The 24,154-nt window shown below is 39.1% G+C and overlaps 1 protein-coding gene across 2 annotated transcripts in view; it reads right to left on the reverse strand.

The window, feature by feature from the left end:
- PRSS12 (serine protease 12) overlaps positions 1-24,154 on the reverse strand; it is a 67,718-nt gene that overhangs the window by 38,314 nt on the left and 5,250 nt on the right. Inside the window, exons 2-5 of one of the 2 annotated variants that reach the window (XM_074950787.1) lie at positions 17,977-18,115; positions 14,220-14,398; positions 11,259-11,403; positions 664-842 (exon numbers count right to left, since the gene is read on the reverse strand). In XM_074950787.1, coding sequence (XP_074806888.1) covers positions 664-842; positions 11,259-11,403; positions 14,220-14,398; positions 17,977-18,115 — 642 coding nt within the window. The remainder of the gene's footprint in view (positions 1-663; positions 843-11,258; positions 11,404-14,219; positions 14,399-17,976; positions 18,116-24,154) is intronic. The other variant, XM_074950788.1, reaches the window with a different exon arrangement.

Consider the following 24,154-nt stretch of genomic DNA (forward strand, 5'->3'; position numbering starts at 1 on the left):
CCAACTTTACTCACATGAATAGTTTGCAGGACTGGGCTTTAACTGTGCAATGTCAACATATACAGTTTACCTGTAGCTCTACACGTTCCTTTGTATATTCTATTTATTTCCAAATGACTGCCATTAAAAAGTCAACATTCACTTACTTCCACCACACAGTGGGAGCTGAGATGCCACTTATAGAAAAATACTATAGTATCTCATATACCACAGGAGAATGACTGTTGATAAATGCTGACCTTTTGATGGTAACCAAACAACAGCCCTCACTCCACATTGAGATATCTATTGTTGTTGGTGGAAGAAGTGTTACAAAATGAGAGCAGCATATGGTTGTAAATTTATATGAGCCAGATTATGCTCCTGATATGCATGTATGGATAACCCACTGTACATGGATCTTTCCCCTTCTGCACAGAAGGGAGACTGGTTACTCAACTTGTTACTGAGATGTAAAGGCATCTTGCTGAACAGCAAGACCTTCTGTAGTTGAAAGTTTCACACATGCTTACAGCTGGTCCTGCAGGACAGAGCTGACAGATTTTACTTCTGCCTGTTGCTTGACTTCAGTGCAACCAACATTCTAAAACATATCACTCTTCCAAATCTCTCAATCCTGGGTTTGTAATTAATCATCAATATGCTAATTGCTCAGTAGACTACCTGTAAGAGGTGTGCAGGAAACTCCTGCATCTTCTTTGTGGCCACAGTTGTGGTCTCGCCAGGAGCTCTTTGGACACTGTTCTATGGACAGCTCGTTCCCTGTACAACGTACTTCATCCAGCAGCACTGGGCCTGAGCCTTCTCCAAAGTAAGCCTGGCTCCATGCCTTGGCTACTCCCCTGTCCAAACATAATAAGGAAAGACTCAAGAATCACAAGCCATTAAAAAAAGTCTTTAACTTGGTGGTAGTGGCTGAAATGTTGAATACCCTCTGATCAGCATAATTAACAGCAGCAAATTTTCAAGTAGCAAGTTGGGATTCACAAAAATAGTTATCTGGCTGGTCCCTGAAAATCCATCCCACATTATGCCAGATAGGATTACTAAATCCTGGCTTCTGCAGCCAACTGAGAGCATGTTGATTGTCTCCCCCCTCCCTTCCCCAATTACTTTCATGCCTCACAATGTTTTGTATAAGGTTGTGATATTAGGTATCATCACTATATTCTATCATGTTTTATGCATGACATTTTCCTTCCCTATCCTTTTGAATCTTAGTGACATTCCTAGAAAATATCATCTCTATCCATTTATATCAGCCATGCTGTCCAAATATTCATTTATTACACACTAGGGCTGTCGATCAATTCCAGTTAACCCACGTGATTAACTCAAAAAATTAATCATGATTCATCGCCGTTTTAATCGCACTGTTAAACAATAGAATCCCAATTGAAATTTATTAAATATTTTTGGATGTATATCTACATTTTCAAATATATTGACTTCAATTACAACACAGAATACAAAGTATTCAGTGCTCACTTGATATTATTTTTTATTACAAATATTTGCACTGTAAAAATGATAACCAAAAGAAATAGTATTTTTCAGTTCACCTCATACAAGTACCATAATGCAATCTTTTTATCATGAAAGTGCAACTTACAAATGTAGATTTTTTTTTGGTTACATAACTGCATTCAAAAACAAAACAACGTAAAACTTCAGAGCCTACAAGTCCACTCAGTCCTACTTCTTGTTCAGCCAACCGCCAAGAAAAAAAAGTTTGTTTACATTTACGGGAGATAATGCTGCCTGCTTCTTATTTACAATGTCACCTGAAAGTGAGAATGAGCGTTCGCATTGCACTTTTGTAACCAGCATTGCAAAGTATTTACGTGCCAGATATGCTCAATATTTGTATGCCTCTTTCTGCTTCGGCCACCATGCTTCCATGCATGCATGCTTCCATGCTGGTAATGTGTTAATTAAATTTGTGATTGAACTCATTGGGGGAGAACTGTATGTCCCCTGCTGTTTTACCCGCATTCTGCCATATATTTCATGTTATAGCAGTCTTGGATGATGACTCAGCACACGTTCATTTTAAGAACACTTTCACTGCAGATCTGACAAAACGCAAGACGGTACCAATGTGAGATTTCTAAGGATAGATACAGTACTCGACCCAAGGTTTAAGAATCTTAAGTGCCTTCCAAAATCTGAGAGGGACAAGATGTGGAGCATGCTTCCAGATGTCTTCAAAGAGCAACACTCTGACGCAGAAACTACAGAACCCAAACCACCAAAAAAGAAAATCAACCTTCTGCTGGCAGCATCTGACTCAGATGATGAAAATGAACATGCATTGGACACATGTCCTCTGGAATGGTGGTTGAAGTATGAAGGGACATATGAATCTTTAGCGCCTGTTCTCACTTTCAGGTGACATTGTAAATAAGATGCGGGCAGCATTATCTCCTGCAAATTGTAACCGAACTTGTTTATCTGAGCAATTGGCTGAACAAGAAGTAGGACTGCGTGGACTTGTAGGCTCTAAAGTTTTATATTGTTTTATTTTTGAATGCAGGTTTTTTTGTACATAATTCTACATTTGTAAGTTCAACTGTCATGATAAAGAGATTGCACTACAGCACTTGTAATAGGGATTGAAAATACTATTGTTTTTTTACAGTGCAAATATTTGTAAAAAAATATAAATATAAAGTGAGCACTGTACATTTTGTATTCTGTGTTCTAATTGAAATCAATACATTTGAAAATGTAGAAAACATCCAAAAATGGTATTTTATTATTGTTTAACCGCACAATTAATCATGATTAGTTTTTTTAATCGCACAATTAATCGCGATTAATTTTTTTAATCACTTGACAGCCCTATTGCACACATATAACAACAATAATGCTATGTACTTTTATAGTGACTTTCACCTGATCTCAAAGCACATTAATTAAACCTAACCCACACCCTCCATAAAAACAAACCTGACATGAAGTAGGTAAGCTTAATTATCCACATATTACAGATGAGGAAACTGTGGCACTGAGTGGTTAAGTGACTTGACAAGCTTACACAGCAAATCAGTGACAGAACTGAGAGTGCAGTTTTCCTACCTCTAGTCCTGTACTACCAGAATTTAACTCCTTTTTCTACATAATGCTTCTTCAATGCAAAAAAACTACAGGAATTCAAAATGTGCTCTTATATTAAGCATCATAAAAGACATTCTGTACTTTAACACTCAGTGACCTATCAGGAGTTTTCCATCTCTACTTGCCAGTATCCTATACATCCATATATTAATTTTAATTATCTTAATAGTTTGGTTTCTCTCTATACAATGGTACCTCTGTCCACACTTCCTTTCTAGTTTTAATGAGCAGTGCTTTTCTGATATTCTATTATTAGGGGAGTGGGTGGATCAGTGGATACTTCAGAGAAACTGCTGGCTTTTGGGTTTAAGTACCTAAAGGATTAGTTTAAATTAAAATAAATAGTTGTTTAACAATTTTTACTATTTATTTATTTGTGCATGGGGAAGTGTGCTACTTAACTAATTTGCTTTGATGGAGTAAGCTACTGTCAGTAAAAAAAAGCTTCGCTAACAAGCAACATCTTTTTAGAAGCAGGGAAGGTTCTGTGTGTTCTTAACTTGGACAGGCCTTGAAGATTTTGATCTTAGATTTAATTATTACAACCCCTAAATATCTTTAAAACAAATACTCAGATGCTTTACTGTGATTTTTCAATCTTTATGCACTTAAAATTCAGACAGTCTGACAGGGTAAGAGGTTTCCTTTTCCTTGATTTATCAATTTTAATTAATTATGGAATCACAGAAGTAGAGGGCTGGAAAGACCCTTGAGAGGTCACATAGTCCCTTATCCTCCCCTTCTCTTCCCCCTCCGCACATTGAGGTAAGGGAGACAGGGGTGCGTGTGTGGTTGTAGGCGTGCGCATGCATTCCAATCCATTTAATGCTTTGCTCATCCACCCTGTCATATATGTCACTGAGTGCACTGCAAGCAAAGACAATGGGCATATCTAGACTAGGAAAAATGGTCATGCTTTAAAATATGTTAGTAACTAACCAGCACCATTTTAAACATAACTTTGCACCTTATATAGAGGATAGATAATGTTTCAAAACATGAAAACATTTGTTTGTGGTCAGCTCGTTAGCTGAGGGGCCAAGGCTTCTGGGAGTTGAACTTCTTGTCCTCTCCCCTCGGTGAATACCTCCACTGATTCAGCTACCCCGTGCGTCATTTTTGGTATCTTACAACCCTAAGAGTTTGTCTGTGCAAAAGTTGTACTGGTAGAGTTAAAGTGACACAATCCAGCAGTATAGCTACTGTTATAAAAGTGTTTATACCATTATAGTTATTCCCATATGGGAAGGGAAATAAACTAAACAATAAGGCACCTTTATGCAATTATCACTGTATCCACATCTGGGGTTGTACTGATATAACTATTCTCATTTAAAAAAAAAAAAAAATCACACACCTAAGTGAAATAGTTGTGCTGATACAAAAACAGTGTGTGGGCCAGGCCTTCAATACCCAAAACTCAGGTAGTCCTGATCTCTACATAGAGTAAGGATAAAAATCCCTTTCACCTGCATGTGTAAGGATGGCTTAGAGTAAGGATGGATGGGGGGATCTAAGAAGTCCACTTTATTTTAATAATCTGATACTAAATACTTTGCTAAAAATGTTCTTGTAGCCAAGTATTACATGACACTGCATATAATTTGTAAAATAAAAATAAAAGGTACATTTATTTATACCAATCTTGCAGTCCATACTGTAGCAAAACTTTTATCCATACTAAATTATTATACAGCTTTATGCCTCTTCCTCCCAACAACATCCTCTGAGGGGTGCTCAGAACTTTTGAAAATTGGGATACTTATTTAGGCATCTTAGTAAGGATTTAGGAGCCTACTTTTAGGTACCCACTCTTTAAATCTAGGCCTTCCCCACCTAGTTTCTTGCAAGTGCTGCAACATCTTGCATTTGTGCCATTTTTTTCAGCATCCCTCGTTTCAACATTTCTCCACCTTCATTTTCTTTTCCCCCACCCTCGGTGTTGAGGGATCTCCCTTATCTTTCCTCATTCTGTAAACCTTTTAATATCCCATCCTAAAGCCCATGCATCATAATGATCCTCCCTCTGACTGAAAGTTGGATGGAATTCCTTCTAGATACTATTTCTGTTAATTTGAATGGAGAAGTGAGTATTAGGCCTCCCTAGAGAAGCATCCCAGGGCATTTTAGGAACCATTGAGATCTGGTCCTCCAGCAGCTAGAAGGGCTGACGATGAGCAACAGACAATCAAGGTCCAACAGGCCAAGATAAAAGGAGCTGCTTGCTGCAAGCAAAGCAGTTCCTGGTGGTAATTGGTGGAGTGAGTGTTCTTTCAGCTATAGCCAAAGGAACCAGACTGGGTTATGGTCCTTTGCTGCCACAATGGGTGGCAGGAGTTCAGTAGTGACAATGCTGATTCAATTCTAGAGAAGGGATTAAGCCCCAGAAGAGTAAGAAACCATTTATTTATAATTGGCTTGGAAGGGCAAGGAACTTCTTCTGATTGAGTTGTTGTACCCTGGTAGGGGTTTGTATAGTGTAACCTAGCTAGAGGGCTCAGCCACAGAAGATCTGCTGAGGTAGGCTGACAGCCTGCAGGGGTTACTGGGTGCTGAAGAGAGTGGCAGCACCATGCTTGGATACTGGGGGGTGCTCACAGTCTTGTAACCCACTATCTTGCTCTAATATCTTGCCCCCTGGGAAGTGGTACTCAAACCAAGTTGGGGAAATACTAATTTAACATGTACCTAACACGTTTCATTTTCCCAGACCTTTGCAAATAGTAATAACCTACCTCAGAGGGGTGAGGTGAGGATTAAAGTAATGTCCCCTTGTCACAGAAGGGGCAGAGAGCTCAATGGCCTACCCAAAGTCACAGAAAGAGTCAGTGTCATAGTCCAGGTTAAAGAACTCAGGAATTTCTGGCTCCTAAGCAACAACTCAGAGCTCTTGACCACACTTCCCTAAGCTAGTACTTCTCTCTCTCACACATTTCTTGGGAAAGGCACTCATTTGTACCTGTGCTGTGTGTGTTATCACAAAAAGATGTCACTGAAATGTTATGAAGTGTAGCACAGTTGCCAACTCTCATGACTCTACTGCAAGTCTCATGGTATCTTCTGTTTTTTTCTTAAAGCTCCAGTTCACGGAATAATGTAAATAATGAGAATCTCTGCTTTTTTCCTTTTTCTTTTTTTAAGAAATTCTCTAGCCCTCTAGGTTGTGGTTGTAACTTGAAAATATTAAGCCTTTAGTCTTTGTCAAGATTCCTTCCCCACTCTGAACCCCACTCTGCATGAAAGACCCCCTAAGCTTATTCTTACCAGCTTAGGTTAAAAACTTCCTCAAGGTACAAACTTTGCCTTGTCCTTGAACCCTATGCTGCCACCACCAAGCATGTTAAACAAAGAACAGGGAAAGAGCCCACTTGGAGAAGTCTTCCCCCAAAATATCCCCCCAAGCCCTACACCCCCTTTCCTGGGGAAGGCTTGATAAAAATCCTCACCAATTTGTACAGGTGAACACAGACCCAAACCCTTGGATTTTAAGAACAATGGAAAATCAATCAGGTTCTTAAAAGAAGACTTTTAATTAAAGAAAAGGTAAGAGAATCACCTTTGTAAAATCAGGATGGAAAATACCTTACAGGGTAATCAGATTCCAAACATAGAGAATCCCTCTAGGCAAAACCTTAAGTTACAAAAAGACACAAAAACAGGAATATACATCCCATTCAGCACAGCTTATTTTACCAGTCATTAAACAAAAGGCAATCTAACACATTTCTAGCTAGATTACTTACTAACTTAACAGAGTTTCTGAGACTGCATTCCTGATCTGTTCCCGGCAAAAGCATCACACAGACAGACAGACCCTTTGTTCCCCCCCGCCCCCTCCAGATTTGAAAGTATCTTGTACCCTCATTGGTCATTTTGGGTCAGGTGCCAGCGAGGTTATCTTAGCTTCTTAACCCTTTACAGGTGAAAGGGTTCTGCCTCTGCCCAGGAGGGATTTTATAGCACTGTATACAGAAAGGTGGTTACCCTTCCCTTTATTTTTATAACAGTCTTCAAAATTGGAAGCCAAATAAAGACAACCACATCTATTATTCTTAAAAATCTCATGATTGTAGGACCTGACTCTTGACTTTTCAATGCTTGGGGTTGGCAATACTTGTATTAGGTAGAGAAGTAGCCAGTTCAACCAAAGTATCCCTTGTAACCAGACCTGTTCTGTTTGTTATACTTCATAAAGTGCTGTTTTAGTAAGTGATACAAATTTGGGTTAGGTACTATATATTATGAATCTGTAGTATGTTCTGTTGTGTGCTGTAAAGTGCAAAAATATACGAAGACCAATTTTTCAAGCCTAGGTGGCTAATCCATATTTAAACCATTAAATAATAGTTGCCCAATCTCAAAGATGCTGAGTGCCTTTACTTCCCATTGATTTTGAGGGGCTTTGTGGGTGCTCAGCACTTCTTGATATCAGGCTACATTTATATACATAGCTAAATATGGACTTAAGAACCTACTTTTAGGGCATTCGGTTTTGAAAATTTTGGCCTCTATATAGTACTTTTTCATGAGGTATATTACTTGTGCTCCCTGCATATTGGCAGACAATCCTTACTGCTGGTGTGAATGCACTATTTTGTATAACAGTAAGACTGGCCTACTGGTAGACTTTTAGAGGGCATTATTTTAACACAACTGAAAGCTCACTACAGCATAAGCACATCTTCTTCCAGGATCCAAATACAATGTTTTACTAGTAGTAGAGCTGTGATGGGTCCCCCTTGAAAACTCAGATATTTGTAAACCTCAATCTCTGAGCTAACTATAACCCCTATTCCACTATTTAGTGTATATCCAGTAAGGTGTGAATCTTTGGTACGACTCTTATTAGTATTAGAGAGCATCTTCCAGAGATAGTACTTCCAAGAATAATGTTAGCATGGCAGGGTGGGGACAGTGGTGTGATACATTACCAAATCATGTAATAAGATTGTATGCATGGGAACCACTCCGTATAGACAATTACATATATTTAATAAGATAGGAAACTCTGCAATTCCATTATCAAGAACTGAAAAATAGTTTCCTTACTTTGAAAATACACTCATCCAGAAGACTTCACAAAATGACAGGGTAAGAAAATTAGATTTGTGCTTAAATTCCCCTCCTGCCACCTTTGCAATTTTAACATGATATAAAATCTCATCTCTTGACTTTCCCAGAAGCCTTGTTAACATCTTGCTTTCATCTCCCGGTCAACTTCACCAATATTAAAAGGTCTTCAACCTTTCTTTTAAAAAATTAAATTAGGAGTTAAATTTTAGATGATATTTCAGTTTTAATGAACTGTCCTTGCTTTGCAATTGTAAAAGGTAGGCAAGATATAGATGCCAGAAGGAGAGCAGCCCCAGACTCTCACAGGTCCTAACTGCTGGACTGGGATAACTGTGATAAATTATCTGACTTCAGTTTATGGGGTAACATTTCCATAGCATGCTAACCACACATGTAATAAAAAAGCCTTTTCCAGTATCTCCTGCTTCTTGTAGGTCTCATTACACTGCAGATGGAGACTACGGCATGCAAGAGAGAGAAATGTACTATCTGCTAAGAGGCCTTCAGAAATCAGGGAGATAATGTTTCAACTCCTGACTGTGAAAACAAAGTCTATTATACTCTAATGAGACTCTAGATTTCCAATGTGGTAGAGACCACAAATCCCACTGACATAACAAATTGGTGTTTATCAAAAAGTATATGGGGAAACCAAATCATGAAATAAATGAGCAGTAGTTTCTGCTTATCACCAGAAGATTAATATTCTGAGGTTTTATATTCTAGTAATGCTAAAGCAAAGCTGAAAGAGCATGGGACACTATTGCGGAGAAGGTTATTTTACACTTTGTAGCACATTTCCATTTGGATTAACTGTAGGCAAATGTGGATGGTTTGCCCTGTTTTGTAGCTGTTGTGCCTGCCCCTGTTGGTAAAATTTCAGTCCAGGGATAATGAGCACACCTGTCAAGACATCTTGCTTCTTTGGGTATATCTATGCTATATCTGGGAGTGTGCTTCCCAGCTTGGGTAAACAGTCAACATGTTAGCTCTTCTCAAAATAGCAATGCAGCTCAGGCTAGCTGCCTGAATACATACTTGGGGATCCAGGCAGGTTTGGTCTCAGGCAGCTAGTCTGAGCTGCTGCCCATGCTCTCCTTGGCTTATCCTGCTATTTTTAGTGCACTAGCTTGAGCAGAGCTAGCATTAGTCTGTCTCCCCAAGCTCGGGGAACACTCCCCTAGATGTAGCCTTTGAGATCATATAAAACTGTAGACTTTTTTTCAAAAAGTCTAAGCACCATCCAAACACACGTGAGCCTATTAATCCACTTTTACTCAGAAAACAAAAGGAAATCAGGTCCATCTCAAAAATAAAATCTATAGAAATTAACCAAAAGCTTGGGTTTTGTAATCCTAATGTAATCCTGCCAGACACAATAATGATACTGCAAGTAGCCCTTTCCAATGACACTCTATATTAAATGCAATTCACTAGCTTTTCCAACTTACTGATAATAGCCCAGTAACATTTGAGCATCGTAGAAAAGCTCATGAGGAAATGAATAATTCTCTATTCAGAGCACAACTTGAATGGTATGCTCTAAGTAAGGCCTGGGGCCACAAACTGAATGAGCAGGATACCCATTCAATGAGCACTATCCATTCTGTCCACTGAATCAGATAGGGGTCCTGTGCTAAAAAATAGTGTGATCGAGTAATTGAAGACTGTATCCTAATCCACATGCACAATTAGGTTAAATCAAAGTTACACAGGCAACCTAAATTTTGATATTTCCTAATTTTTGAGTGCTTCACTTTGCCACCTTAATGTTCTTTAATGTAGCTTTAGTATGTAATTTCCCAAGTTTAAAAAAAATCAGTGTTTTTTTTAAAATGTGGAACTTATTGATTCTCATATGAGTGATCAGCAGGGTTAGACCTCTTAGATCCACCACCCAGACTTCTGCCACTTGAGCTAAGTAACTGATACCAGTAGTAGGTTGTCATTCTCTATGTGGGCCAGCCACTAGAGGGAGATGACATACATATTTCACTTACAGGTTTCTTAGGTATTTGCTGACAGTTGACTTAGAAATCCTGGGTTCTATTCCAGGATTCTGGAGCCATTGTATTCTAGTGACCACTGACCTATGCCTCTGGCCCCTGCAATCTGTGTTCCAGTCCCAGTTTCCCTCCAGCACTGCTCTCCTCAGCTCCTCATTCTAGCCTGTCTAATCACCATTCCCCCATGGTTCCACATCCCAGTCTTTCCCCACCCTTCTGTTTTGTCCCAGTCCACCACCACCATCCCTCCAGCTTCTTATCTCAATCCCTCCACCCTGTTTTCCCCCAGGTTGAGCTCCTCATCCCTTTGCATTCTAATCAGGTAGCTTTCTCCCTCTCTTCCTCACTGCTTGGATCAGCAGGCAGAAGACCGTCTCACTGCTCTCAGTTCATGTGCCCAGAGCCACAGTCATTCCTGACTGCCAGAAGGAACAACTGCAGAAAAAGTACTGCTCACCCTCTGCATCCATGGGATGGAACATTCTCAATGAAGACAGCATATTCAGAGAATTTAGCTGCCAAATGTTAACAAGTCTCTAGCAAACGTGCAAATGGACACATTCCAGAGGCTCATAACTTGGCCAAATTTGGGCAGATTTTCACAGGGATAGCAAAAGGCAGGGCAGCGCCCATGCCAAAATTCAAGTTCCTGCTCCGAAGTAAAGAGGTGCTAGGCCTTTAATTAAATGGTTGTACAATTTTATTTTATTTTTTTAACATGAGCAAAACATTTTTTCTTAACCTCATGCCTGGAAATGACTGAACGGTTTTTGATGAAATTTTCTGAAAAAAATCTTCACCCCGAACCAGCCCCCCATTGTGGAAAACTTCAGCTCAAACTGCTAAAGTTTGATTAAGTTATAAGCAACTGAAAACAGGGTATTATGATGGAAAGCGTCAGGCCTCTTTAACTACAGACATTGATAAATGTGCCATCTGTAACTTTAGTGGCTTCAAAGTGTAAGTGCAATTTTTAAATGTTCTCCTTTTGAAAGCATTGTGTACTGTTTGTTAGCTTTCCTTCTTTGTTAGAAGTAAAATGTATTTAGAAAAACTAACCCAAGGCCAAGCTGCCTACAGACAACTTCAGCATCTGCATCATCCCACTGGTCATCACAGACAGTTCCCCATTGGCCAGTGTGGTAGACTTCCACTCTTCCTTCATGAGCATTGCTCCCGCCAGCCAGACGGATTGGAATAAAGGCTACAGTTAAACATAAAACAGAGGAAAAGGTCATTTATTTCCCAAAATGTTCTTCTAAGCTATACACAAATGGAGAGCACTCAGCTTCACCTGGCTTTGGTCAAGTATTATGCAACTTCTTAACTAGATGAAAATCCTGAAATTGAACTAGTTAGAAAAGCTTTTAAGATCACCATCTGCAAACGCTTAGGCAGGTGAATAATATTATGCTGATGAGTAGCCCCATAGAACTCACCCACATAAAGTTATGCAAGTGCCTAAGTGCTTGCTGAATTTTAGGGCTACAGGGACAAATACTGCCCTCAGTGAAGGGGGTGGGGCGGTGGAACTGCACCAGTGTATGTAAGGCAGCATTTATTCCACAGAGTCTTGATCACATAGGGTGAAATCCTGGCTCCCCTAAAGTCAATGATAAAATGCCCACTGATATGCAGTGGGGCCAGGATTTCACCCAGAATGTCTTCTGGCACTGATCCCAGTCTTTACCGTAGTCAATCAAAAGTTACTCTATCTGGATTACTTTAACTGAGGAGGGTTTTTCCCCCTAACCTCTCTCTGCAGTGAGTCTTCCTTGTTGCTCAAATTGGGGGCACAAGGTTCCCTCCTGCTGTGACTCCTGTACAGTTTTGCTTTCAACAGCTAAATATCTGAGCATGAAACTAAGGTGATGGAAATGACACAAAGTTATATAATGCACTTAAACTATTTTGATGTAACTTTTTAGAAGATTATATCAGTATCCAATGTCTGGATGACTAAAGTGTGACTCAGTTCAGTTTACACGCTCCAGCAAATTAATTTTACCCTGTTATCTTTCATTTATTTGCCTGCTGAAAGTGAGCATTTTGGAATTTCTGAAGACCCCTCTGAACATTTCACCGGCCATGAAAGCTGATGATTTTTCTGATGAAGCTTACGTAGAAAGGCTAGTGGTGGCAAGAATTTGAAAAAAAACACAAGCAACTTCAAATAATTTTACCTAATTAACTTCCACTACCCTAAACTATGAATGATAAATCAATCTTCTAGCATTCTTAAAACAGACAAAGCTATTTTATTCCACTATGCCTAAATGAGCCCTCTAAGCAAAACAAAGAGGCTTTCTGTTGAAATTTCAACTTCCTTTCAATGGAAGGGGAAACTTGGTGAACTAGGTAGTGTGACTTTCAAAATGCGTATTTTTAATTTCTTCATGTATTATTGAACCAGAAAATTGAAAGCTTACCTGCCCTAGAAATAATATGTAAGAAACTTCACTCTCAATTGCACTAGCTTTAAACTTCACAACAAACGATTCAATGCAACACTGACATCAATGGAATTATATCTGCATCAGGAATGCTGAATGACGGCCAAAATGTGAATATGTGCCAAAAACAGTGGGATTGTCAATACACTCTAATGACTTTTCTAAATCTAAATGCATACATAAAACATCAGTAGTTTAATACACCTCCATAGTGTGTGGGGGGGGGGGGGGGGAGAGACGGAAGAATCTACAAAACTTAAACTGTAGCTACTTGTATAGTCTTTCTTTTCTGTTTTGTGCAAATAATAAGGGTCAAATGTTTGAATTGTGGCTGACCTATTTGTGCTAGCAACTCTTGCTAATGCATTCATGTCACATTGACACTCATGTACCTGACTTGCAGGCACAGTCAAGTACTTAAATATTCAAGAGTCCTAAATTATATCCACAGTTATTTGAGGCCACAGTTATGCAGGTAAAAAAAAAGAAGGCCTAATGAAAGCAAGGCTGAAAATTTGACCTTAAGTGTGGCTGAAGACAATTGCTTAAATGCCAGATATAACCTATCTCTTATGGAAATTATTTCTCCTCAAATATATAACTGTTCACTTAACTTGGTGGAGTTAAGATTAAGTGAAAAGATTTAAATTAAGTAATACATCTATTTTAAAATATTTTTTTTAAAATAAGAGGCACATACTACCTACAGATCCCAAACATATACACTCTGATAGCAAAAGTGAAGAACTCTGTTTGTGTAGAATGTACACTAGGAGTTAAATCTTGATCCTATTGAACTCAATGGCAAAATTCCCATTTGGCCTTCAGTATAACATCGTTTCCTTACTTCAGTGGTCCAGTTTGTTTCCTAAATTAACACTGCCTCCATTTCCTGTACAACTGTGAAGGTAAGTATGACCAAAACAACTCGATCACTTACTCTTTGAACATTTTAAAATATCAAAATAGCCTCCATAGGAACTTGGGCAAAAATGTGTCCATCCCTGCGTGTGCCATAAGGTAGAAATGGGGAAGAGAGGGTACAAAGCCTTACATTTCCTTGTAAACCTGTGCAGAAGCCATCTACAATCACAGCTCTAATCTAGTGCCAGTGGTGTTAATTCCTCAAAGAGGGTAAGGTGAGGATGGAATCATGGCCCCCCCAACACCCATCACAGAGCCCAGGGGAGCTGCTGCATGTGGAAGCAGAGAGCACACTGCACCCTTTCCAAGAGTGACAAACTCACTCCAGCATCTGCAGCTGCCCTAGACCCCCTGCCCCTCTGCTTTGGAGGGATTCTGGCTAGTTCAAACAGAATTCCCTCTGGGATCCTCATTGCTGCACAACTGACCCTTCCTCACAGCCTGTGTTTTAAAGCAACAATTAGCTATTTGCTGCTCTCACAATGTGGAAGGACTTGTAAAAAGTGAATGATACTATGCTACATTTTATTTTAGATCTTTTCTTGGAAGAGGAAATTAAACTAGGATTGTTTATTAATGTAATCGTGTACATTATGACACTTCAAATAAGGCAAAAAGTTAATCAAAAATTATATACTTTTACCATGGGAAAAGCTACACATGACAGCAGCTGCCATTTTTTGAGGACATGTTCCACCCTGCCAGATGTCTTTTTCACACAGCAGTATATTTTCTTCATCACCATGGCAACGTACATCACTCCAATAAACAGGGATAAGGCCCAATCCAGAAAATGGCGTATGCTTTGCTGTACCTCTTTTGCTGTAGAAGGAAAGATCAGCATTGGATATTAGGGAAAAGAGTTGCAAAATATTTGTTTGAGATGTCTGCTCACAAATACATGGGGGGCCAAATCCTGGGGTTCAGGAAAAGGGTTCTGCTCAGCAAGAAAAAGTTGCAGGGCAAAATCCTTGTCTGCAGTAAGTCAGGATGTTCATGCATTTGCGCCCTCACCACTAATACAGGATATGAAAAGGAACACCAAATGTAGCCTGTTTTTTCCCCACTCCAGTATAAGATGAATTGGTACAGAGAAGCCAAACCTGCACATGGACCAACTGGGTCTGCATAACCTCTGACCCAATCACATTCCCCTCTTCTGTATGCTGAGTGGCAGAGACCAACCACAGAGATCTCTTCCACAGGCCACAAAAAGGCAACTTCCCTACATGAGACCTCCAGTGCTCTTGCTCCACTATTCAGCTAACACAGTTTTTAAGGGTACGTCTACACTGCAGCTGGGAACAACCCTCCCAGCCTGGATAGACAGACTTGCACTAGCTCAGCTTGAGTTAATATTCTAAAACTAGCAGGGTGGACACTGAGGCTTGGGGTAGCCTCCTGAGCTCAGGCTCGCTCCCAGCTGCAGTGTAGACATACCCAAAGCCACTTTTGTCCTCTATGTGCCTACACAGGGTGCCCCGGATTTGTCCCATAATTAAATGAACTTTGCAAACAAGAAAAAAGCAGACCATGTAAGGTCAGAGGACCAAATGCGTAGAGGTGCTGGGCACTTGAGGAATACCCACAATTTTACCTCTTAGCATTTGGCCCAAAGTTTGTGCTTGACAACATAAGCATACATTGTTTTCCACTCCTATTTGCACGGATTCTTCTTTTTAGTCATCCTTGTTTAAATGGTTCTGTCATTTACACCATCACTAAACTTTCCTTGCTGATAAGGATCCTATATAACCAAAATACTCGAAGTGCTGAAGGCAGGAACAAGTTAAAATGAAAACAGGATAAAGAAATATTGCACGTAGGCAGCTAAAACCATAAGCAAAATCACAGCCTCCAGATGGGCTGAACTTTTATCTCCTCTAATCTGCATATTTTTATAAATTGGCTTGGTGTACACAGATTAACATTAGACATTCCAAAACAGCTTAGATTCAGTTCTGACTGGCACTCTCAAGAGTGGAATAATCACCAGAAACGTCAGAGTGCAAATACTGCACACTAACACCTACAGCCTGTAGCAAACAAAAGGACATTTGATGTATAGCTGAAACAATATCAGAAAGGCAACAAAGCCACCATATTTTGTGAGTTACTATGAAACTGTAAACTGAATGGGATGTTGAGATGATTCAAGTAATTTGATTGGCTAATGCCAGGGCATTGATTCTCTAGAAGCTTAAATTGCATTATCCTTGAAAAAAAATCCATACACTTATAAGCATTTCTCACCACCACACCCCTCCCCCATTTTCATCTTATAATAATTACATCATCTGTATAGGCACTTCCTAGAGATAAATGACTGGCTAGGGTTAGTGACGCTCAGTTCAATTCTTCCTAGCTGTGTAATTTATCCCCAGAAAATATCCTGAAAGTTATTATTTAATTAATCAAACCACTAGGGAATATTTATGGCAACCTACTGAGTCTGATATGATAGTTACACCTGCCTGTCAGATCCCGTAATTTAGACAGTCATTCTCCTGTCTCTGTCAGAGATAACTTTACAGGTAGTGAAAGTTAAATATACACATGCCCTCCCCCGCAAATAAATTTGGAGTATTGACAAAACATTTTGTTTTCTATTTCTATTTCCTGCAGGCATCTGGTAGAATAGATATTTCTGTATTTTTCTATTCAGAAATTAACTGCTGCTTGCCAGGCCCAGAAAGTCCCAGGGACAATAGGAGTGCTGAAGTATTAGCCTAGTTCAGGGCTTCTCAACCTGTGCAACATGACTAGAATTCTGTAAACTTTCTCCATGAAAACTTGAAACCATGCAAAACTTGCTTGCTTGCAGCTTTCATTACAAATCTGATGTTCAGAGAAAGTCTCTCAAAAGATTTGCTGTGTCAACATTTATATTAACCTTAGGATAGGGGATGCAGACACACACAGAACAGCTAGTCACGTGAAGCCCTATGTAGCAATAATACCAAGTTTCACCAAAAACTAATTATGACTCCCTGTAAAGCTTTTGTTGGAATGGGTGTCGGGGATTACTGTTAAGGTGACAGACCATGTTTCCCTGGAAACTGGCAATATCCCAGATTTAGAGCCTGTTTAGGAAACCTTGCTGGTTTTACAAAAAATTGTTCTGCCCAATGCTGGCTTCACTTACATTGGTATAGCTCCACTGACTTCAGTGAGCTACAGCTGTAGCTCACGAAAGCTCATGCTCAAATAAATTGGTTAGTCTCTAAGGTGCCACAAGTACTCCTTTTCTTTTTGCGAATACAGACTAACACGGCTGTTACTCTGAAAACTGACTTCAGTGGCACTTTTCCGGATTTACCTCATGTATAGTGAGGTCAAAATCAGGCTCCATATTTCTTCCCCCAGTTAGTATTTATTCCCCTGAGCCTAGAGACCTGAAGGACCTACTGACCAGATGAGCATGTTAAATTCGCAGGGTTGTTGTTAGTATGTATGCATCAAGGGTCTCCCCACATCTTAACAACATCCCTCAGACTTCCCAATGAGCTTCCTCCTTCAGACAAGTCCTCAAGACATCCCTTCTTTGCATGTGAGAATCAACTCTACAGGATGGTAGGGAAGAAGAGAAGGGGGTTGCTTGACACTCTTCACTCACTATCCCATGCACTGCTCCCCAGTTCCCATGGAAACTGTCCTTGCATGTCCTAACCTTTCATGATCAGTTTCCCAGTTTTCAGTGTGAAAACCTGGTTACCATCTTTGCCTCTCATTCTCTACAGATGCCAGAAGCAGCCTAAAAACCATGTGTTGATTCTCATAGCAACTCCTTTGAATCATTACAAGAATTGGGGGTAAGGATTCTGGGGAGAACCAGCTTTACTATATAAGACAACTGGTAAACACCTCAGGCAGCAAATATTAGTGGTTGCAACATGCTTACTACCTAGTTATTGTGTAACTGTGGACTGCTGGGTAGAGGGCACTTTTTAAACTTGCCTCAGGCAGCAAATGCTTGGCGCATCGGAGGAGTAACAGTTGTGAGTGTTTGAAAGTTGGGTCATGGGAGAAAAGATATTAAGACTTAGGCCTAATGTTATTTTGTGGCATTGCTTCACAAATATCTTAATAGCATTGGACACATAGTTATGGATTCAGCTGCAAAGTCTGTAACACAATACTCATTTCTTTGAAGAAGTCATATAAAGGTTTTATGTACACATTCCCAACTCTCTTACTAATACCTTTGCTAAGTGGAAGTACCACTTTCTCTGTCATTTAGAGACTATCAATTGAGAATGAAGCCATCACCAAAGAGCAACACTTTTTTTCCCAGAATAATATCCCATTCATAATGGATTTTAAAAATATCTACCAAACCCAGAGCTCTTAAAGATGACATTCAAATAAGCTAGTAAATTTGATCTGGGACTAAAACTTACCCAAGCTCAAGCTGCCGACATATGACTGATGCATCATTATTGTCCCAATGACTGCTGCAGATTGTTCCCCAAATTCCATTCAAATAAACTTCAACTGTGCCTTCAAACTCATTCTTGCCACCTCGAAGTCGCACTGACCCTAGATAAGAGAATTTTAAATTATTTAAATAAGATGTTTGTTGTCCATGACTGAGTTAACTTGTGCCATTTGAAGGACATGCAGTCTCAGTTCCACTCTGCTATAAATATTTTCATGTATTTGCTTCAAGTTCATTAAAGAGGTTGCTTCTAATTAGCACTAATAATTTCTTTCTGTTGACTCAAAAGGAGGTAACCCATTCCATACAACAATTTAATGAGGAAACATCTTGATTCTAACACTGCAGCAAAAATATCAAAGATGTGGAGAGAGAGAGAGAGAGAGAGAGAGAGAGTATATGTACATATCAATATAAATATGATAGTCTATACATGAATTTTGTCAACATAATCGGCAATGTTATAAAAAAGGAAACAAAAAATTGTACATAAGTGGTATATTTTTATCTTCCATCTGATTTAAAGGAATTATAAAACAATCACATGGATTGCATAGCTTCTGTACTGACCCACATAATATTATACATTTCATGGATGCCAGCAGTTTATTTCAGGCCAAAGAATGCATTTGTTCTTACTTGCCATCAAACGCTTGATATAGTTTTTACAAATTCATTATAGGCCTCTATCAAATTTCCAAATAAAACAACCTAAAAACATCATCATAACACACATTCTTTTCCAGTCCTTGTGTGTATATCATCAAATTACAGGTTGAGAGCACAGAACACAAAATCAAGAAATTGAATAGTATTATACGAGATACCACAGAATTCTCTTTCCAGCAGCGTAAAAAGTCCCTATAGCTACATGCAATTCAAGCACCAACAGCAAAAGTGTGAAACAGTCACAGTCATATTTGTTATGCTAAAAAGGGTGAGCAAACAATGAATGGTCCATAGAAATGTTACTAATTTGACAAGGGGGTAATATATTGCAGTTGTTATCAAAAACCGTGGATCGGTATTGCATGAAATATTAAGTGATCCACTTGCCTATGCTCTGTTCTATTTAATAGCAAAGCATAGGCCCTCTTCAACTCAGATTTTTTTTCCCCTTGCTTAAAAAATGACATTCTATTTATTATAATGGCTAGGTTAAATTTTTGTTCCCTCCCCACAAATTTCACTGCTAGTCTGTTCTGTTTTTAATTCAGTTCTCCAGGGTTATAAAACCTTGAAGGTGAACCATTCCCAAGTAATTCAAGTCCATTAACCTCAGACTTGATGTGTGTATTTTTTTTGCCCATGACTTATTTTCACAGCATGTTATACAGTAATATACAAGTCCCGCTTATTAAATCAAATTTTATAAGGTGATCCTTTTATACAAAATACATGATTTGTAAAAGTTTAATTATAACAATACTATATAAAATCACTGAAAGAACAGAATTTGGAAGACTCTACTATATATCTGGATGAATCAATATTTTACTCCATTTATAGCCTTCCCCTTCACACACAGACATAGCCAGATACACACACTGGAATTTTATCTCCTATATCTGTTCTTTCCAAAACCCTTCTGGATAGACTATTATTTTAATCACAAGACAGCAATATTTAGAACAAAGTGATTCCTGACATACCAAAAAGGGGACTTTAATAGTTGTCTGTCTCTTAAAAAATAAAAGGGTTATTTTTGTACAATGATCTTTTTCCTTTCACAATCCTGTGGGACTCCCATGGTAAGCAGTAAGAGTGCTTCCTGCATAAATATTGCAAGACCTTTCTGTTATCTGGATAAGTAAATACCTGAAGAGTAAAATTCTCCTTTCAGAGCCACAAGACAGATCTTGACTTCAATTCTGCTCTTTGTGCATCTACAGAATTCCCACTGGCAACACTGAGACTACTCATATACAGAGCGTAGACTAAAGTAGTCAAGATTAACTCTGCACATTGGAGAATTTTGCCCTAACACCTGAAGTCCTTTGCTTGTCTAACATTGCATAAAACAAGAGCGAGGATTGGTCCCTCACTTTATTCACCATTTTATTTAATAAATTCTCCACATTTTACAAGTCCTCTACAAGTTTTATTTACAGGATGTCTGTTTGCACAATATCTGACAAAAGTAAAGTGATACAGTACCGTATTTACTTCATATGTTATTCATGCACTCTAAAATATGTGTGAGTATATATCATATGACTCATATCATAATTATGTAGTGGATAAAACCAGTTTGCAAATGAACTAAAACACCTTCCCCCAAAGTTTACTTAACATGTTGCAGTATTCTGGAACACTGGCAACTGCTACTCTGAATTTGACTCACTGGATTCATATAGTTTTAAAATACACAAATGACAAAATGTGATACGTAATTTCTATATGAAGGAATAGAACTAACTTTAAAGAAACACATCAATCTTTTAAATATTTTTTTGGTCCAGCTCTTTTTTCTATATATAAAACTCTTGATTTTGTAATAGGCCTAGTCTCTTAATATGAGATATATGATGTACCACTGCGGAACAAGGAATTACATTTATCAACACTAGTATATGTTCATAACGTATTGCTAATTAGCTATTCATTACTATACCCTTATAGAGAATAAATGGTCCATGATAATGTATTTTCCTGAGTGTACGTGATTCTGTGCGTACATTTAGGGCCATAGTCAGATTCTGTTAAGTCAACAGGAAAACATCTGTTTACTTTAACGAGAGCAGGATCAGACTCTTAGTTACAACAAAACAATTTAAAAGACTATCACCTTAAGAGTCATATATTGTAAACCTAAACCCCCCACAACTGTTACTAATAGTACCTTAAAAGAAAAATTTAAATTTAAAAGTCCCATTTACTTTTCTCTATTCTGTTTTTTCAATTTTCATCTTGAAAATGAAAATAAGTCAATTTCACTTTTACAGACAGTTTCACTGTCTGCACAGTATTGCTGTGCTTGGGTCTGAAAGCAACAGGGGAATGTATGTTTGTTTGCTTAAAGCCCTAAGATTCCACTGGAACCTTGAACAATTGTGGAAACACTTCCATTGGTTTTAGGTTTTATAAAAGCTTGTTTTTTACAAAATGTAAACTTTCGCCCAAATTTGTGGAAATAGTTAAAGAGACAATGTTATGATCCAGTCTTGCTATCATAAATTCAAGTAAAAGTCACTGTTTTTTTTCCTGAGAATAAATGGCAGGATTAGGCCTTTTTAGAAATAAATTTCATAAATCCTGCATGAGCTCCCATGTCTGGTCACATCCCTTACCTCCTGAAAACATATGGGAAGAAATGAGAATGTCATGAGGTGCTAGTCAAGATATGTATGAAGGGGTTACAACTTTCTTGCTTCTTCAGCATGCACAGAAGTGGAGAACCAATAGGAAGAAACTATTCCCCACCCCGCACAAACTACTCATTCTTCTACTCATTCTTTCCGCAAGGAAGAAAGTTTGTGACCTTATAGAAGTGAAAGAGAGAGACACAGCTCACTAACTAAGGGTTCACATGCCCAGGTCTACCCTTCCTCTTCCCTAGTCTACACTACAAAGAAAGTTTCAGAGTAGCAGCCGTGTTAGTCTGTATTCGCAAAAAGAAAAGGAGTACTTGTGGCACCTTAGAGACTAACCAATTTATTGGAGCATAAGCTTTCGTGAGCTACAGTAAGGTTCCGCAAGACCCTAGAGCAAAGACCCTAGAGCAAAGCCGCCATAGAAGCCAAGCCCATTGGCTGCATATCCCTGGCAGCTGTGACTATCCCCTCTCTGGAGGGGATACGGACTCTGGAGTATAGTTACCTCTGGTAAAGTAGCATTAACTCATGTGTGGATTTCTGCCCAAACTGCTGGGTTAGCGGGAGAGTAGACTCAATTTTAAAATGGTGTTGTTGTTTTTTAAATTTTTTCAGGAAAATTTCAACAAAGTAAAAAAAAAAAAGTTGACCAGCACTAAAGGAAGCATTCCACAAAGAACTACTGCTTGTTTCTGCTACCATCGTATCCATCATACACACCCTCTCAGAACCCACTGAGTCCTGACCATTGCCTAGAGTGGCTTCTCAGAAGTCAGGAACACACACTGGAACTTCTGCTTCTCCCCATCTATTATCCCTGCCCCATCTCCAGTACTTTCAAAGGATACAGATAATCCTTTCTGACTAAAGGTGTTAAGTGAAAGACATTGAAGCAGACTCAAATCCACGTCTACCACATCTTTAACAAGCTTTCTTCATACAAAACTATGTGGATTAACAACTGCAGATGCAAAAATAACCAAGTCAAAAGTAACTGTGGAAACGGGCCTGGATGAAGATGTAAATGCTCCATGCTTCTGGAGTGAAGTGATCTAATCAGAATCTGTTTCATTTACTTAAAAGTAAGTTTCTAGCTCTGTTGGTGGCAAAGAAAAGCTTGAAAATGTTGCCTGAACATAACTGATACAGTGATAATCTCCCTGAGTCTGCAGGTTGCCTGAGAGAGTGCTCTAAGAGGTGCATCTCGATTGGGTGTTATCACCAAGACACTGTTCTAAGGAGCCCCATCAACACTACCCCGGTAGAGGACTCTGTGCATGGTAGGAGAAGAGTACTGCGAGTCTGCTCTTTCCCTAAGTAGTTTAACGCCCAGCCTCTGTGTGTGGGAGAGTGGACCTGTGCTGCCACCCCCTATGCTCTCAAGGGAAGGGAGACCTTGTTGCCAATCTTGGGAGGAAGAAATGGGGCTCTACCTGTCTGGGAAGGGAGAAAGCCCCATGGCATGGGGATGAGGCACAAGGCCAGGGCTACTGCGTAGGAGAGGGGTCAGGGGTGCATGTCCTTGTGTATCTCTAGGTGCCTTAATCTAGTTCAGAATGGAGAAAGAGGATCAGAAAAATCACATATACAGGACTATAAACCTACACTCTCAACAGAAACTCCCTTTCACTTCTACATGTTTTATATTACCGAGGAAAAACATCCGATGAAGTGAGCTGTAGCTCACGAAAGCTTATGCTCAAATAAATTGGTTAGTCTCTAAGGTGCCACAAGTACTCCTTTTCTTTTTGCGAATACAGACTAACACGGCTGTTACTCTGAAATTTGTACTGTGTTTCTCAATCAGTTTCATCCAAGGTTACTGACAGTCAATTATGTTTATATACAGTTTGGTAATTTTAGTTGCTCTGGGATCTGCCCCAAGTCAGATGGGTTTCATAGCTGGTGTTACCATTTAAACCAGGTTGGGTTTGCTTCTAAATGCAAGTAAGGGTATCTGTTCAGCTATTGCTGAGACTTGCTCTGCAACACCTGCCACATAGGCTCAGGATGAGACACAGGGAAAAAACTCTCAACCAACTTTTAATTAACTCTAAAGAACAGATGGGCTTCATGTTTCTTGCAGCTTGTATAAACAGTATGACTGTCCCACTTGCCCCTCTTGTTAGTTTGCTCCTAAATCCAAAGATTCTAGCTGTCTGTATCCTACAGCTCACCAAGAACAAGTATCAGGATAGATTCTATTTGAATCAAATGAGACGTGGATCACTTCCAATTGCTTATGTGCAAATTTTACAGCAGACGTGTTTATGGTGTTAGCTAAAGGTGTGCCAGCATTTCCTTTCTAGACTGCTACTATGTTCAAAGGTTTGTAACTTGGATGTAAATCTATTTTTGAGAAGCAGGATGGAGGCTGATACTTGATACCCTTAGTTCTGGTGCTAGCTGTTCTGAAGTTACAATGGTAGAGCAAAGCACAAGAAATATCTTAAGTTTGGAATCATATGCAAACATGTAACATCTGTATTTTCATTTACATTTTGGGATATACTATATAACACATTGTGGGCTAGTACTTAATGAACTGTTAAAAACATATGTTTTAAAGTCAAATGTTGGAGTGGGTAGTGCCCTGGAAAGTCATTGCACTAGTCTTTCATCCCTGAAGGCCTGGGATCAATTGCTAGTTAGATCCAAACTGAAAATTAGTTTAGTGGTCTTATCCTTATATGTAATGGTCATTTTTCCACACCATTTAACCCCCTTCAGTAATTCAGCAAAGATAGAGAATGATCCAGGACTTGCAAAACTGGGCCTTTCCTAATTAAGGACTGAACTGCATTGACTGGTCTGTATGGGGATGTT

This window comes from Natator depressus, chromosome 4 (assembly GCF_965152275.1).
Source record: "Natator depressus isolate rNatDep1 chromosome 4, rNatDep2.hap1, whole genome shotgun sequence".
Taxonomy (NCBI): Eukaryota; Metazoa; Chordata; order Testudines; family Cheloniidae; genus Natator; species Natator depressus.